At 38.8% G+C, this 18747-nt stretch overlaps 1 protein-coding gene across 1 annotated transcript; it reads left to right on the top strand.

Moving 5' to 3' along the window:
* Positions 1-4471: 4471 nt before the first annotated feature.
* LOC139710190 (tubulin-specific chaperone cofactor E-like protein) lies at positions 4472-13487 on the top strand. Its single transcript, XM_071622122.1, has 5 exons — positions 4472-4631; positions 7325-7482; positions 8238-8425; positions 10200-10715; positions 12197-13487. The coding sequence occupies exons 1-5, from the start codon at positions 4559-4561 to the stop codon at positions 12513-12515; spliced, it is 1254 nt and encodes a 417-aa protein (XP_071478223.1). The 5' UTR covers positions 4472-4558; the 3' UTR covers positions 12516-13487.
* The last annotated feature ends 5260 nt before the right edge of the window (positions 13488-18747 follow it).

Here is an 18747-nt window from a genome sequence, read left to right as displayed (position 1 = left end):
TAATATAAAAGTAAAATTTCACGAGTTCAACGGTATAAATTTGACTGAAATCGGATGAAAAATAAGGAAGTTATGAAACTTTGAAGTTTTGATAATTTCTCCGAATCAGTTCCTGCACAATGGGTATCAATATGCAAATGATTACGCTAACCACGTCATACCCTAACAATATTCGTGACAGTGTACAAAAAATTACGAAACCCAATGTTTCTGTCATTGAAGTCTGAAAAATGACGTTATTCCTGGTTGAATAGCTTCAGAATAGTGATCAGTTACATGTATGAGGATTTGGGCCTCGGGTACAATTGCTTTTGAATGAAAAACTGGAAATTTCAGAATGTTATGTACAAAACTATATCTATATTACGGTAAGGTGTGAGATTTTAATGACATGCTCACTTTGACATTTGTATATTCATATTACTGTTCATGAACTGTTCCACCCCCCCCCCCCCCAAAAAAAAATAGCGAAACTTTAAAATGCCCCATTTTTAAAGTGAATAAAGACGTTGGAAATTAAAGCGGTTACTGTTAAAAAGTAAACAACCTTGTTTTCGACAGGCCTTGTACAGGGCTTGCCTATTTGCGACAGGGACCATTTCATTTTTTGATGAAAATGCCCAATCAGGTGTCACTTCCAAAAGCACTTGCAAGTACATTGTACTACGTGTAACTCCTGCTTGGGGAAGTTCTAAAGTGGGGAAAAGCACAATGTTCATTAGTTGTTTTATTGATGAATAAATCTGTCCCTGCCACAAATGGCACCCTTCCGCAATCAACTGACAGGAGTATTACCTGAGATGACAAAAATATATTTTTCCTAGTTATTTCTATGACGTTTAATACTTCATTCTGTTTGTAAAATAATGCATAGACTCCTGCTGTAGTGTCTAGGTTATGGACAGTGAAAACTGCTGTTGATGACCTCACGAAATTAAGCTAGTTTGTTAAACATGTCCCAATTCTAGACATAGAAATATGAATATGGAAGTCCTGGCACACCTCTCGATCACGAAACCAGGCTTTCATTTTGTATCATGTCGGGTCTTGTTTCGCTACAAATTCAAACTTTCTTTACACTATCCTTTACAAGCTGGACCAGCCCCCCCCCCCCCCCCCTGTCGCACCTGCCTACCTTAATACTTCAAGTTTCTGAGCACTTTCTTGTCTTTCTGGTGACGTGCGATTTCTGTCTCGAATTTTTCGTCTCTTCCGAAGTTTCATATTGTTCCATCTTCTCATATTGTGGTATTTTGATGAAAAATCCATCATCTAATCTTTCTTTTCTGTCCGCCCATCTTTCCTTTTGCTGTCCGCTACTCTTGACAACAACGGCTGGTCATAGTTTCTATACTTATGTTTGTTTTCTATTTAATGAATATACACATTATTTTGATCAGTGACTGTCACTGTGATTGTGAACAGCGACCTCCACGTGTAGGTGTGATGTCATTGTAAACACAGTGACGTAATTTGTTATTTCCAAACGCAGCAACCCTTGCCAATTTTATCTTCAGATAATGTCATGATAATATCACAGATTTCCATACTGTGATTAAATTTTTGATTAGAAACAATTGCATGATTTTTTCAGTCACAGTTTTGTCAATTTTACTGGTAAATATTCACTGAATATTTCATCAAATGAAAATATCCCAATTATTATACACTACTTTCCTCCCGTGGCTTAAATCGGTAACACACGGTTTACGTAATACAAGTACGGAGTACAGACTGAACTCTACCCTCGCTCGCTCGCTACAATGCGATGTTGACGTTGGTTCGTATCCACAACTCGAGCAGTCAGTGCTGGGAGCTGCAGAGGCGGTGTGAAGGTCATCGGGGACATCTGCTGTAAAGAATGTGGAGCGGTACTGCCTGCTTGGGAAGTAATCTTATTTTGGCAGCCCAATAGAGTAAGGTAAGTAAGCCTTCAGACTTCGATACAATAAGTTTGATGCTCAGCTGGTGGATTTCATACACTTAGATGATCTACTGTAGCTTATTTTATTGGACCATAAACGATAAATAGGCATAATACTAGTAGGCCTATTACTAGAGTAACCCGTTCCTTACGGGAAAGTGGTTTACCAGGTTCCCGTGGGAGCAACTGATATACGGGAACCTGGTTTACCAGGTTCCCAAAATGAAGACAAGGGTGCCTGCTTCAGTGGCCTTAATTCATGTTTCTTTGTGTTAAAATGCTCAGAAAAGTGGGTTTGATAAAAAGATCAGAGTTTATGAATTCCATCAGGATTTGTTCTCCTGCTGTTTAAAAAAGGGGGGTTTTACAATATTATCATGTACCTTTTCCTGATTTAGTTTTTTGCTTGTTCTGCTGTAAACTCGTACGAACATGTACATAATGATCAAGGCTGAGATCAGTTAGAAATGCGGGTTCGCTGACCCCAGTCACCTCATTCAGGTACCTGGTTTTGTGTAGAACAAAAGATTCTGAGAGCTCATCAGCGCACGCTCTATTCATATACCTCGCACCCGATCGATATTTCCATTGTTCACGGGCACATGTAGTTGACCGTAGAAAGGGGGACACAATGAACCACTTGACTGCCTTCACACAGCTGGATTACCAACCTGTGTGCCTCTCTGTCGACGGGCGAAAAGAATGTCGTTTGGGGGCATTAAAGGCACTCAGAGAATTGCGGAAGGAACGAGTTAATAGTAAATTTATTATCTAACGTTAGATTTTATTACGATACGAGCGTGGTGCATACAATATGTGTATGTCATGGTCATGGTGCTGTGGATGTCGTGATGTCATGACGAGGTTTTTACTTGGACATGCTACCACAGCACAGGGCCGGGGGATGAGATGAGCACTGGTTGAGCAAAGCTGTGTGCTGTCCAATGTTACAGTAAGTGTAAAGGCTCTGTCACACTATACTTTTAAAGTATAATTCAGCGAATGCCTAGCAGATACCCATAAATTCGGCAAAGTCCAGATGCGCTCAAATCCGCTTGAATTCTCGAGCAAAATGTGGTTTTCGAACGTTCGCCTGAGCATTTTTATAGGCTAAGGAATGATGAGCGTGTATGCTTACTGTGTTAATACGAGCGGATAAAGTAACAAATGAAAGCGAATGCATACAGGCCATCCGACAGATGCTGTGCGGACAAAACGAATGACCAGCAAATGCCCAACATATTAAACTCTAAAGCGATACTGCAGCTAGCAATCACGTGATGGATCTCCTAGACTGACGCCACTTCACCAAATCCTTTTGAGCAGTGACAGTCTCAAGTAATGTTCTGGCTGTGAAAATGGCCCCCAAAGAGAAGAGAGCAACCTGCCAAGCAGGCACAGAAATCACCACCAAATACTCTGATGTTGCATGAAGTTTTCGAAGGAAGGATCTGGGGTCCTCGCGTCGGAGTTTGATGAGAAGCTGATCGTACAACCCGAACTGCCTTCGTGCTCGGATCCAGGCCCTAGTCCACATCGTTCTTTGATGCTTTCCTCTCCTCTGTCTTCTCTTGCCTTGGATGTATTGGGTTATGGTCAACTGGTGGGTGCAGGTCATACTCATGTTGATGAACAGCCAAAAGATATAACATCTGAAATCTCGGACTGTCCTCCATTTCTGATGACCAGCTGATAAACACTACTAAGTACCTGTGTTGTCCAGATTTGCTTGGCGAATTTGGACAAACGGCAGACGAATAAGAAACAAACGCAAGGCGAGCAAAGTGTTCGAACAGCTGATGTAAAACGAACACAAAGTGGATTGTCGTTTGCTTTGTCAAGATTTTGGCAATGTCCAAATCAAAAATTTGGCTCCAGCAGATCTCTGTGAATCTCTACAAACAGCTAGCGAATACAGTGAACGTCAAACAGGTCATGAAGGATGAGCAACGGATGTGAGCATATCTCCAAATTTTCGAATTCATTGGCCATTCGTTGGCTCAATCCGCTCTAGTGTGATGGAGGCTTAGCGAAGATTTAGACTTGGTCACAAATGCCTTTATGAACTGCTCCGAATTCCGAAAGAATTTTTACACCGTTTCCAAAGATCTTCTTTAAGAAGACTGTATGAAACCAGTATTTTGTAGACCTTTCTTAAACCATTCAAAAGTTTGCAGCCTAGTAGATGGTGTTGTCTATTTACCTTGAAGTGCCACACCTCTGTCTTCTCGTAGATAGATTGCAAGTGTGGCAGGGTTTAGGGAGCTTTTTGGCCCATTAATAACCCAACTAACTCTCAATATTTTTTTTTTTTTTAAATGATGAGAAACCCCCTTTCCGTAAGGCAGCCATATATGAATGTCGTAAGAACAATGTAAGAATCACTCAAGATTTTTTTGAGTTTTCCTATAATCCTAGGGTCGCGAGAAACATAAGAAAGATAAACATACCTAATCCTTCTGTACATGTGATCTCATTGATAATTGTTCCCCTTTGATCCCTGAACAGGTTCCTTCTTCCACCATGGAGCGGAATGAAACAGGGCCTGCTAGAAATATTGCTGACTGTACATCGTGTGAGGCACGTCCAGCTAGTAGCTCCCTGGTTGATGCTATCCTACAGAAATATAGCAGCATGGTGTCCGGTAAACATAACCTGGGAAACGTTGAGGTGTTCTTCAGTGCACCAGCCAAGAAAAATTCAGAAGGTAAAGATGATGAAAATAGATTGACATCTGTGAAGGAGAATGAGAAGGGTGCAGTTTGTAAAGATTCCATGTATTGCTGTCTTTTCATGCCATCTCATACTATGTAGAGCCTACACATGTATACATTTCATATGTCACCACCATCACAAAACCAACAAAAGGGCACACACACAGACTTTGCATGAGGACTAAATTCATTTCAATTAAATTAAATTTAATTTGATGTAATTTAATTTAGTTTAATTCAATTTAATTTAATTTAATTTAATTTAACTTAATTTGATTTAATTTAGTTTGATTTGATTTGATTCACTTCAATTCATCGTAAATAGTCCAATAAAAAACATGACAGGAAAGTCAATGCGGGATTTAATATGTTCGATGCTTTAGAAAAAAGATGTTGAGAACACGAAATAGTACATGATAAATGATTAAAATATGTGAAATAGGTCAACATAGTCAATCCTAAATTTTGGATATTTTCTGAAAGAGTAATTCTTCTTCTACATAATTCTCAATTTTTGGATCATAAAATGGATGGGAAATTGTGATTTTTTTTTTTTTCATTTTTGGAATGCCTTTTTTTTTTTTTTTTTTTTTAGAACGAGTGGGATTTTGTATGGGTCAAAGACCCCAGAGTCATTTCTCCAAAACTGTTTACACATTCCTTATTTTTAACTCTAATAACTACTGAAAATGTGCTGCTACTGTTTTCAAAGCTAGCATTAGTCTAGCCTGACCAGACGCCGTGCGAGTCGCTACTTATGCAGCTACTGGGCTGTGTATAGTTAGCATTATATTCCACATACTAAGAATCTTGCTATAAGATTGGTCAAGAGCTGATCACGTGACAAAGCGTAGTTTTGCCCATCACATCACCTGAGAAGAACTAGGTCACTTGATAGTACACAGTGCAACGCACTTTCCCTTCAGTGTCGCGCGGTGCGCGCAGCAAATTCATTGTTTTGTCATCTATAAAGACAGCTGTTTGTTCTGCTGATCTCTGGCAGTCCATACAGTCTTAACGTGAGATAAGTACGCGCGAAATAAAAGTGCGTTGCACTGTGGACTATCATTTAACTAGGTGAGGGCCAGTGGTCACTTGATAGTACACAGTGCAATGCACTTTCACTTCAGTGCCGCGCGGTGCGCGCAGCAAATTCATTGTTTTGTCATCTACGCGCACACGTAGCCTAAGCCCTAAGGATACCTAAAGACAGCTAAAACGGTTTCAGATGTGGAATAAAGTGGGAATTTCTAGGACCCTAGATGTGGAATATAAAGCAAATAATCAACTTTTAGTTTCAGGCAATGAGACAAACTATCACTTCCTCGACGATCTGAATGTGTACGCTATCTTTCCTCAGATGCGCTTTGGAAAGATAGCTACATCCAGATCACCTCGGAAGTGATAGTTTGTCCCATCACCTTCACCAACGTTGATTATTTGCTTATTAGTCATGAATAGAAAATACTAATAGCGTGTGCAAAATTCCAGCCTAATCTGATTATAACTAGAATGTGGTTATTATAGAGTTTTACATCATTTTTTTTTCATTCATTGCACACCACACAGCTTGGTGAGATTCAAAGCACTTGAAAAGACCTCAAACTTCAAAGCCTCTTTTCTCAAAAACACTTTTCCAGAGTGTGTAGTTTCTTGCCATTATTTAGATAAGTTAGGAATGTCCATGTTCATCAAATTTTACATCATTTTAAAGCTTGGAGTCTGCTCTTTCAGAATCTGCCCTTAACTAAAGATCTTTGTCTGGCGACTTTTTGTTTGTGTTTGTGATGCAAGGTCATGTATTGTTCTTGTAATATTGTATGCATCAACTTCAAATCAAGAAGTAGAAAATCATGGGGAAAACAAAAACAACTGACTTTGCAGAAAAATCATTAAACTTTTGAAATGCCTACATTGTATGATGAACATGAAGACACTTAGTTTATTCAGTGCGATTCAAATGACAAGTTCAAGTTTATAGGTGTGTCATTTATTGTAGGTGTTTACAAAGTTATCAATATTGAGAGTAATGTACCATAGCCTCACTCAATCACGTACCAAAACATTTGTGTTTTTGTGACAAAGATTGTCAGGGAGAATCATTATTAGTCAGATAGGCTTTCATGGCTGTAGGCAACTGATTTGGTTGACATCCCTGAAAATGTGATATGTGAACTTGAACTGAAAGAAATGTGCAGCATATAACAATAGGGAATCAATTTTTAAAGGATGCATCATGCTTCTAAACAAGTCATCATCATACGCTCACCAACGTAATGTCACAAAGACTAAAATGAAGATAAGGTCTGTTCCCTTCTTTGAGACCTGCATGTTTGGCATGCTCAAAGGAAACCTGTTGTGTGTTCGATGTGTTTAGTAGATGATTACTCTGATCCTCAACGTGGAATATAAGATTTAAAATATTCGTTGAGATCGTTTCACTTATTCTCCTAACACCAAATATTTAGACTGTTTCCTTTTAACCCGTTGAGGACGAGTCCAGAGTATACTCGGGCAGGGGTCTATGGGAAATGCGTGTTGTAGCAAAATCAGTCCATCCTCAACGGGTTAATACAGGATTACATCAGCATCACAGTGACTTCCTCTTGAATTTTCTTTGAGTTTGGGACATACTCTGACTCATGAAGAGTTCATTTATCCATCTCCCCCTCCCTCCCTCGTTCAGAACTTGTTGCAGAAACGCCCTTCTTGAAGCTGCCGAGTATAATGGTCCTTCATCGTCGCAATGTCTGCTCGGCCGGGGAAGAGGACAAGCTCACGCAGCTCTGTGCCAATGTGCAGGAACTGGACCTGGCCGAAAACTCCCTCAGTAGCTGGGAGGAGGTGTGTTGAAAAAGAAAACAGGTTTTCTTAAGTGATAAAAGCTTTGTATACATTTTATAATTGATATTTTCCCTTTTAGCTGGCACTCTAGACATGGACACACTTTGACAAGGTTTATTGGCAGGTTTGAGTTGTGACAAATTTTCTCCAATAATGCAATGCCTCTAAGACTTCAGATAGGACATCAGTGGTTACTGTAAAGACACTCTCAAAGGGAAGAAGAAACAAACAAACAAATTTGTAGAAACCATGCTATGACTATATCATATGCATCACTATTGCAACATTGAAATATGTTTGGTTTAACTCTATACATGCCCAGGTCATAAGTATGCATAGCATAATATGCATAAAGCCCATAGATGTGTAACTCTTGTGGCATTTTCAGAGCTAAGATTTGATGCCAATTCTTTTGTGAACACAGGTCAACTTCAGATAACATTCTGAAGTGAAGGGTTGAAGCGATTGAAAAAAGACTGCTGCTACGTTAGAGTGTTCACATGTTATGATGACAGTTATGTATGTAGCACATCAGTACAGAGCACGTAAGAGAGATCAAGTACTGGTAGTAATTAAAAGAAACATGATGTGTAAATTTTCACCAATGTCCATGAAAATATTGTGATAAAGAGTGAGATATTACCCAATATTTTGTGAAGACACTAATAAAAGGAGTGACTATGTTATGTTTTACCACAATACATGAATAGAGAACCAGTGCCTTAAACTGTTACATAATAATTGCACCCCCTTAGGTCATGGCCATCACGAGCAAGGTGCCAGACCTGGTCCACCTGAACCTCAGCTTTAACCCACTCCACCAAGCTCCGCCCCCACCTCTGGACGTTGGCCAGAATTCGATGGAGCCCATTTGCAGGCTGGTGCTAAACAGCTGCCATCTTTCATGGGAAACCGTCCACAGACTTATGACCTTTCTACCTAAGTGAGTACATTCTGTTTGAAGTAAACTGCCAGTGGCTTTTCCACTCACGATATACGAAAAAAGGAAAAAAATGCAGTGGTAGTCCCCTTTCAGGTCTGTTTTTAATTGTCCCATAGCCTTTTTTTTTAAATTGCATAAGTCTCAGGTCATGGAGTATTAAAGACATTGTAAATTCTCATTACTGAACAGCAAAAAACAACTGGTACACTTCAGCTGAATTATTTTATGTCCTTTCATTAACATTGTAATCAAGTTATTTGATCTTAAAGGGATCATATAGTTTTGGTTGAGACCTAATTTTAAGTTTCTAACATTTTTGGTGAGATAATGAGAAACCTCTTATGAAATATGAAAGCACATGTATTTCCATGAGGAATTCAACGTTTAGTGTATTTGCTGAAAATTGATCTTGAAATGGCTGAGATCTCCAAAACAGAAAAATCTTATAAGGTGTGGGACCCACATTTTATTACGATCGCTTTGTTTTACTTTGTTTTTGGATGTTTCAGTCATTCCAAATCCGATTTTCATTAAATAAACTTTGAATTCCTCTTAAAATGGTATGCTCTGTACTATTTCATAAGTGTTTACTTGGTATCTCGCAAAAAGTTAAAAGCCCAATTCTCATCTTCACCAATACTGTACCATCCCCTTAACCACAGACTGATTATTGACCTTTAACCCTAACTAGGCCGGGGGGGGGGGGGGGGGGGGGGGCCTCTGAGGCCCCCCCCCTCGACGTTCCGCGCGATGTATCGCAATCGCAAAAAGCTATCGCCGCGACGTTTCATGACTTTTTTCTTTCGAGTCTCGCGCATCTTTTGACACAAAATTTGCGACGCCCGGACGCGCGGTTCCGAAGTTACGCATAAATATGTACATGCATGTCAGACCAAAAATTGCTCAAAAAACGTGAATTCGTGTACAATTTCAATGCAAACTGTGCTTGCAGGCAAATTTCATAAAAGCATAATTATTTTGGTGTTTTATTGATTAAAATCAATGAATAACATATTTTCTTGTTTGGAGCGATGTCGAGAACAAATTTCATCGAAAAAACGATGAAAAACATAAAGTCGAAAAACAAAGAAATACATAAGAAATTCAAAAAAACAATAAAATACTTAAGAATTTTTTCTGATATCACAATTTTTTTCATTACATTTGCTAAGGACACTAAAAAGAATATTTACACAAAAAATGTGCGTGTTTTGAGCTTTGTTTTGTGATTTATACCAAATAGTCTGATTTCATGCATCATTATGCATAAATTAGCATAATTTAGCATAAATGATAATTTTTTTAAAAATTAACTTCATGGTATTTTAGATTACATCATAGGCAATGTGTGTGCCAATTTTCGTCGCGATCGCGCGGTCGAAGGCCGAGATCTGGAGGGGGGGGGGGGGGGGGGGGGGCCTGGGAGCCCCCCCCCCCCCCCCCGGCTCTATCAACTACCTAAATAGCCCGGCCTAGTTAGGGTTAACACTCTGCAATTTGAAATCTCAATTTGTTTCTATCCCTCACAGCAAATTACATTATAACAAGGAAATTACATCCTAGCTTATTTTAGGTTACATTTTAAACTATCTGATGATGGACTTGCTTTAAAGTGTTTCAAGATGGTGCTTAACCCTTTTAATCACTGTGACAATGACATTTAATGATTACCTAGGATAATCACAATAATGGAACATTTTGACCAGCCAATAAGATCTGAGAGAGGTGAAAATAACCTTATCAATGTTATCTTGTTTTCTATTTCCCATAAAAGCTTAGAGGAGTTGCATCTGAGCTTGAACAACTACACAATAGTGGGCATCCCTCCAAACAGCCACCCTAAGCTGAAACTTCTGCATTTCAACAACAATCGGGTTGATGACTGGAAAGAAATTGAAAAACTGGGTGTGGCCTTCCCCTCACTGGAGACCCTAGTCCTGATGGAGAACCCCATCAGGGCGCTGCAGGACTGTGACCCCGCCCGGTTCCCACGGCTACGGATGTTGTGCCTGAGCAAAACTCTGCTGGACTCCTGGGAAGAGGTGGAGAAGCTGGACCACTTCCCGGAGCTGAAGGAGGTCCTCTTGCACAGCATCCCACTCCTGGCTGTCGCCGCGGCAACGAAGGAGCCCAAGAAGAAGGAGAAGGAGATGAGGCAGATGGTGGTGGCACGCCTCCACAAAGTGGTCTCCCTCAACCGCAGCGCCGTCACGGAGAAGGAGAGGGAGGAGGCGGAGAGGGTGTTTGTGCGCAAGTACTACGAGAGCGACGGCGAAGATAATCCACAGAGGTGAGAAGCAGAGTGCACGTAGTCATGCCCAAAGTACAATTGTAGAAGCACTCTTGATTACTAGCTTTTGTCCTTACATGTGCTATGGCTAAGATCAGAATTTGTGCAGCTAAACTCACCAGACAACTCAAACCTTTTTGTAAGCAGTGAATAGCACAGATCATGAACAGTCCAAATAATGATTTATGAATGCTACTGCTATGTAATTTAAATATGTGTACTTACATTTGTGAACATGTTTGTATCAAACAATAAAAAGTAAAATGAATATACTGTATATTGTATATATGTATACAATATCTAATACACGTATCATGTTCAAAGACAGCAGATATGGATATTATGATGTTTATTTCAAGGGTTGAATTTCAAATTCTGATCCATGCTGTACATTGTATGTCTGAAATATTTCCCTTTTACAGTGGAGTATTAACCCCAACAATTTTTTTATGTCTTTTCATGGAGGCTATCATACTGTAGTAGGAATCCATTTTGATGAGTTACAAGGAAGAGACATTGAAATTTGTATCATTTAGCAGGATATGACCAAAATCAGCATAGAAGCTGATGATAGTACCTTGGCTCTGTCTGTTCATGTTGACACTACTCAAAAGTGTTAGCCTGCAAAGTCCACTTTGGAAAGGGTGCCGAGTGAAATAAGATTTTGGGCCTAACCTGTGTTTTACTGTCTGCCTGGTGCTTATTGATGGTTTTATGCTATTTAGGAAGGTACAGATTCCGAATCTGGGTGTTGTAACTCTTGCATCCTTGAAGGTCTTGATATATTCAAGATTTTTGATGACCAAATATGGTGGCCATCTTGAATATATTTGTATCTCAAAATCCTCAAGGATGCAAGAGTTGCCAGATTTCGATTCTGCACTCTGGAAATTGGGTTAACCATCAGTTCATTTTCATTTTTCATTGTTTATTTGGAAATACTGTATAATGGAATTTCAACTTTAGGTTGCCATTTTGAATAACTCAAAAACCTGAGGGATGCAAGAGTTATCTCATCCAGATTCGCATTTAGCAACCTCAAAATAGATTAACACACGACACTATCAAATCTTTTCAATATATTTTGCCATTTCAAAGGAAACATGAAAATTTCAGTTTTTGGCAGTCATTGGGAATATCTCTAAATCCTCAAGGACGCAAAACTTGCATCATCCAAAGTTTCATATTCAGCTCCCTTACAATCATGTTAGTACACTGTACCTTCATTTTTGTTCCAGTTTTCTACCATGATTTAAAAGGAATTAGGAATTTCAGATTTTAGCTGCCATTGGCAGCTATCTAAATCTTGAATATCTCAAAACCCTCAACGATGCAAGACTTGTGTCATCAAGATTTGGATTCAGCATCCTCTAAATAAGGTAAAACCATCAAAAAAAGAAAAGAAAGTTGGATGGACGGTAAAATGAGGTTTGTCTCCCAGCACCCAGACTACTCCTCTTTTATGCCTTTTCTGTCTTCAGATATGAAGAACTTCTGTCCAAGCACGGTACGCCCCAAGTACTGGCCGATGTTGACCTCAGGCCCAAGGTCAAGTTCAACTGCAAAATCTTGCACGATGAGAAGACATTGGACTATGTGGTGGACACAAGGCGAAATGTTAGTCAGCTGAAGAAAGAGATTGCGGCAATCGTAGAGCTCCCGCTGTCCAAGTTCCGGCTTTTCCACCAGCCGAACGAGCCCGAGCTGAATGCAAACTCCGAACTGAGAATGCCGAACAGGAAGATTTACTCATATCGCATCGACGAAGGGGACGTTTTCGAGGTTGTGCGCAGGATGTGAGCTGGTTCAGCGCGGTTACAGCACTCCTACTTTTGGTTGCAAGAACTGATGATGATGATGATGATGATGATGATGATGATCATCATCATCATCATCATCATCATCACTTTTGGTTGCAAGAACTAGTAGACTGACGGCTTCGCATGGCAAGTCGTAGGGTCAACATAGGGTCAAATTTTAAATGGATGAGAATGAATGATTACGTCATGTCACCTCTGAGTAGGTATCTAGGCTATTTTGCCTCCCCATGTCATCTCAGGAGCTTTTATCCCAACACCCAGTCTTAGATTAGAAGTATTTTGTGTGTGTTTAGTGTTGTTGTTTTTTTTTTATCTCGGAGCGGAGTGAATAAAGTGTGGGAATGTCACTGATTTCTATAGTAAAATATCTGGATATCTCATTGGCCCGGTCACACTGTGAGAACAGTAAAAGCTGTGCTGCCATATTACCGTGCGCACATTATGCAGACGTGCATGCATTTTCCAGCAGCGATTGTCACCAAGACCATGTGATGCTGTGAGCTCTGTACACAAGTGTATGGGCAAAGATGATGGCATGGTGGCTTCAAAGCAATTGGCCAATGAGATATCCAGAAACTACCAGTAGAGGTCAGTGGGGAAAGCTGGTACACCTCATGAAGAGAAGCCATCTCCCAGGATTAGACGTAGCAATACTTTTTACCAAGGTGGAAAAGCAGAAAAAAAAGAGAAAAATATACCAAATTGCTTTCAATAAATACAGTCATAATGATGTAAATATGCAATAGATTTTACCTTGGAGTTGTATCTTGTCCTTGTAATTTTTCCAAAGAGTCCATGAGTGTGAAATGTTAGAAAGCATGCAAAATGTGTCAAATGAGGTCAGAAATATAATTCTTTGTAGATGTTTGGCTGCATGCAAAGGTAAATCAGCTAAACAGGCTTTTGAATATCATTGCTCCTGTGTTTATAGTTCAAATTTATGCTGGTACCTGTCTCAATTAATTGCCTGTCTTCATTTGCAAGTGATTCCATTCAGTATTTTTAACTACTGGTATTTGTAAGTAGAATATCATATCATCATTTGTAATAACTTGGCATAAAATGTGCCCTTCTGCTACAATGTTCTACAATGACTGTTAATTGCTTTTACTGCTGCTGCTACTGCTTTACTGCTATTACTGGTGCTGCTACTGCTAATGCATGTACCACTACTACTACTAGTACTACTACTACTACTACTACTATTACTGCTACTACTACTTCTACTACTACTACTACTACTACTACTACCACTATACTACTACTACTACTACTACTACTACTACTACTACTACTACTACTACTACTACTACTACTACTACTACTACTATTACTGCTACTACTACTTCTACTACTACTACTACTGCTACTACTACTTCTACTACTACTACTACTACTACTACTATTACGACAATAATGATGATGACAACGACAATGACAACTTCTACCCCCATTACTACCACTAGTCTGTAGTTTATTCTCTCTAGATTTTCCTCAGCAATATTTCATTTCCCCTTCCCGTTTCCCCTCCCCCCCCCCCCATGAAATCTTGGTGCCATCATTGTTTGCGTGTGAAAATATGGATGTTTCTGTGCCTTCTTTACTTACATGTACATGAGTAGTTCCTACTCACCATTGAGAAACTAAAGGGTGTATTAGATTGTAAATTGCACAGGTACTTAGGCTGTGAATTTTCATGAAGACTTAAGTTTATCAGAATTTGTTCATCCAAAAGGGGATGAAATACATTGTACTTGTCATTTTATGTTGTCTTCACATGCATTGTTCTATTCAATATGACATGAAAGACAATCAGGGAACACATTTCCTTCTTGTAGACAAGTTGTGTATAAAGCAACTTTTTATTAGAAAATTATTAAATGCTGTCAAATATTGTTCTAATATTTTACAAGCTGCAACATGTAATGAATACTGGTATTGAAATACACTGCAGCAAATGTATTCATGTTGAATTATGATGTATCATAATATTTTCGAATTGCATTTTATATTGATGAACTACTGACTTACTTCACAGACAATTTTGTTTTAGTGAATTTGATGTAAAGCAGTTTGGTATCTTTAAGATTGCAAGATTGTGTGTACAATGTGAATGATCAAAGGTCAATTACCAAATGTGACTGGGCATCACAAAACCAACAAAAAGTTGCATGCACCAATTTTATGGTGCCAAGGGTTAACCAGTTCGATCTTTATTTTATTTTATGTTATTTCTTCTTCTTTTTTTTTTTGGGGGGGGGGTTGAGATATTTTCTGATAGAGCAGTTCTTCTGCACACCCCTAGAATTTGGAATCCTAAAACAAATGGGAAAGTGGCTTTCAAAAAGAGTTTTTCTAGAACAAAGTTTTATGGAATTGTGTGATTAGGTATAACTTACAGGTCACTTTTCATTTCTTAAAAACCTTTCACACAACTCTTCACTTTCAGTTGTGCTAAGTTTTGAAAGGATGCTTGAATGTTGGTATTAGTCGTCACTCATGATTGAAATGTGCTATTGGGAATGTGCCAAATTTCAGCTTCAACTGAAGATCTCTTCATTGTGGTTGCTAAAGGGTCTTATATCCTGTTTTCTGTTCCATTCATTGCACAGTGCACAGCTTGGTAAGATTAAGTACTTGAATGGACCATGAACTTCATAGCCTCTTTTCTCACTAAACACTTTGTCAAAGTGTTTACTCTCTTTCCACCTTTTAGATACTAAGAGTCAAAATAAGCCTGAGCTTTTGATCCTAGCAGTATTTTCATCAGAAGCAAAATGATTAACATGTAGGGAAAGCAATTAACATGGACTACGCACAACCATCACAGTCTGAGGAGGGTTAGGGACACAGAACAATGAAAACAAAAGGGGTAGATTAGATCGAAAGCTCAGGCGCCCTTTTACTCCATTTTAAACCATAAATCGGATCGAATTAGCAGTTTTCAGTAGGCCCCCCCCCCCTACTATTTAGATACGTTTGGAAAGTGTTCCGAGTTATACATCATTTTAAAGTTTAAAATCTGCTCTTTCAGAATCTGCCTTACCTAAAAATCAATGTCTGGTGACTTTTTGGTAGTTTTGTGATGCAGGGTCACAAATGCTGAAGTCGCAGTTAGACAGGCTGTCTACAGCACTGTTTGCTATCTTCTCCAGTCATGACTTGTCCCAAAGAGACCAGGGCCCCATTTCATAAAAGGTTGATACGATAACAATTCTTGCTGGAATAGCAAGACAAGAATCCAGCTTCCTGATTGGCTGTTGCTATTGGAAGTTGCCATTCCAACAAGAGTTGCCATCCTAACATCTTTTATGAAATGGGGCCTAGGGGTCTACTTCATTGAAGTCTTATATGAGAGACTTTTTGTTCAGAAGACACTCTTATAAGAAAACTTCATGTAATGGATTTGAAAAATCACTCGTAGCTACTACATATGAGTGACTTTGGCCATTCTGAGATATAGGTAAAGACACTAATGTGATGATTTCATGAAATGGACCCCAGGCAATACAGATGAAGGAAGTGCCTTGCCTAGGGGCACTACGGCTGCACCAAGGGATTTGAACCCGGAACATTGTGATTGAATAGTCTATAGTCTTTTCCACTGGACCACAAAAGGTCCTCCAGTACTGGTAATAATTGTAGACTAATCACGATGCTTTACAGAGCGTTGAGCTATTACTATGTAGTAAAAAAAGATGGATGCCACATGAAATTTAAATGTTAATTGTCAGTATTAGGAATGTGATTACTGTATAAGCTCTTATTTTCATTGTACGTATGAGGAGGTCACCGACATTTTTTCGCGAGATGTCGTTTTCACGGATTTAAATCTGGGCAATGGCAAGTGCACTATTACCTTAGCGCATGGCGGGATTTTTGTGTGTTATCAAATTTGTCCTCCAACAGTAACTCGTGAAATTCACAAAAATTAAAGGGACTGTACAGTACTGGTTGAGGTGGGGATTCACGTTTTGAACATTCCTAAGTGAGATAATGAGAAACCTCTTCGGAAATATGAAAGAGCAAGTAATTTTAAGAAGGATTCAACATTTATTTGAGGAAAATTGGTTTTCAAATGGCTGAGATATCCAAAAAAGTGATGATAATAAAAGGCGACAGGCCACGCCTTTTATTAGGGTCTCTTTGTTTCACCTTGTTTTGGATATCTCAGCCATTTCAAAACTGATTTTCATCAAATAAACTTTTGATACACCTTAGAATTGCATGCTCTTTGACATCTTTTAGAGTGGTTTCTGAATATCTTGCAAAACGTTAAAAGCTAAATCCTCACCTCAACCAGAACTGTACACACCCTTTAAATCCTTGCAAAAATAACAACTCATACAGTAATCCATCTCTCAGGGGAAAAAAAAAAAGAAAATTATGCATGATTGACTCTGTGATACTTTGGGCTTGTAAAATTCCATTATGGATAGTAGTGTAGGTAATTAATAGGGCATTCCTTGCATATTGTGCTGCATTATTCTTTTATCAATCTGTCATTCATTTACTATGTTATTATCCTGCCGAGCTATGGACATGAAGTGTAAATATTTGGACTCTTTTACAGGAGGCAAATTGATTACTGACTGGTGGATAAATTGTGTAACACAAGTAATTGCTCCCAGGGGTTAACTATATATGTATGCTAAACACATTATTTTTACCAGTGAAGGTTTGAATTCTCCAGGGATTCAGTTTCTATCCCACCACATTATACTACTGAAGGGTTTTTAATATAGTGTACTTGAAAGTGATAAAGTGATTGTGATACATTCGTGTATATATTTGCCAGTGATCATAACAAGTGCCAAGATGGATAGGAAAATAGGCAGGGCCTTCTAGTATGTGTATCATCCCAAACTAAACATATCTGCTGATTTACATTACAGACGTGTCTGGGAAGACGCAATTAAATTTGCAAAATAATTTATGTGAAAGAGTTTTTGCCATGAACTGTACACCTGAACTAAGTAAGACTGACGGTTAGGTAGATATCCATGCTGTGCAAATTAGTTGTCTTTGTGTGTGTATGCCGTTGAAATATGTGTACATTATCATTGACCACCATCATGTTTTGATAGCAGATAATCACAGTTGAACTGTGGCATGTGTGTGTATTAAATAGAATCAACGAGTCGCTGATATTTAATATCATTTACTCCACTTTTAAATGAAGCACATTTGTGTCAAGTAGCTTTTTTATGATAGGCCTACCGAGCTTTACATTAAGTAATGTGCTTGTAAGTGGTATGTTCGTATGTATGTTTGTCTAAATCAATGCATGTGTGAATTTACATGTATGGGTGTCTGTAAGAATGCATGCATACTTCACAGTGTATGTACATGCATTTCTGAGAGAATAATATACACGTACATGTGTGTGTATTTGAATATACAAGTGTGTGTGTGTGTGTGTGTGTGTGTGTGTGTGTGTGTGTGTGTGCACATAATGTCCGTAATGTGTACCAATAAAGATGTACACATAATGTACATAAAATAGGGCTGGTATGTGTTTGTATGTGCATGTTGTGCATGCTCCCAGTATGCTGGTCAATGACATGTCATAAACTGGGGAAACTCTCCATGACTTGTCGGCTTTTTGACTGTCCAGACAGGAAGTGAAAAATTATGAACACTTTGAAGCACAGTTCATGCTCTGGAGTGATCTCTGTTTACATCATATTCACCATAAGTCCAAATATTGTAAAACCAGAAACATTGGCGGTATAAAACTTCCACGAATCAGAGCTTTTTAAGCAGAGTGAATCTTTCGCAAATCGCCACTGGCATTCAATGCATTGTGTAGGCAAACACATCTGCATGCACTTTTAATACTTTTGCAAATCTTAGCTCCTCATGAATGTCGCAAAAGTTTCATGCATGCAAAATTTCTGGGTTTCACAGTAATCTCTGTTTACATCATCATATTCACTGCAAATCCAAGTAAAGAAATCCACCGAACAAGCAAATGAGCAAGGACAAGAAAGTAGTTCAGGGGAATGATTAAAACAATTTATTTGCGAGAGGACAACCAAAACACAAGTATACATCATTTTTCTTTTCAAATAATTGATTGAACATTTCAAGTTAACACTGATGGAGAAAGCATCCACTAAGCCATAGGACTAACGTGCAGTACTTGTCTCCACAGCGCAAACCAAAGTGCTCACAAATTAAAAATCTCACGGGGTCGGTTTCACACGTAA

The sequence above is a fragment of the Diadema antillarum genome, unplaced genomic scaffold (genome assembly GCF_040938485.1).
Source record: "Diadema antillarum isolate AM-2024a unplaced genomic scaffold, OU_Dant_1.0 seq00001507_RagTag, whole genome shotgun sequence".
NCBI lineage: Eukaryota > Metazoa > Echinodermata > Echinoidea > Diadematoida > Diadematidae > Diadema > Diadema antillarum.
This window is presented reverse-complemented; position numbering and strand designations above follow the sequence as displayed.

What these genes read in the sequence shown, in the direction of transcription:
- LOC139710190 (XM_071622122.1), top strand. Translation starts at nt 4,559, where the DNA reads ATGGTGTCCGGTAAACATAACCTGGGAAACGTTGAGGTGTTCTTCAGT. An exon ending in AGCCAAGAAAAATTCAGAAG is followed by an intron (nt 4,632 to 7,324) that starts GTAAAGATGATG and finishes TCCCTCGTTCAG; the next exon opens with AACTTGTTGCAGAAACGCCC. An exon ending in GGCGAAGATAATCCACAGAG is followed by an intron (nt 10,716 to 12,196) that starts GTGAGAAGCAGA and finishes TTCTGTCTTCAG; the next exon opens with ATATGAAGAACTTCTGTCCA.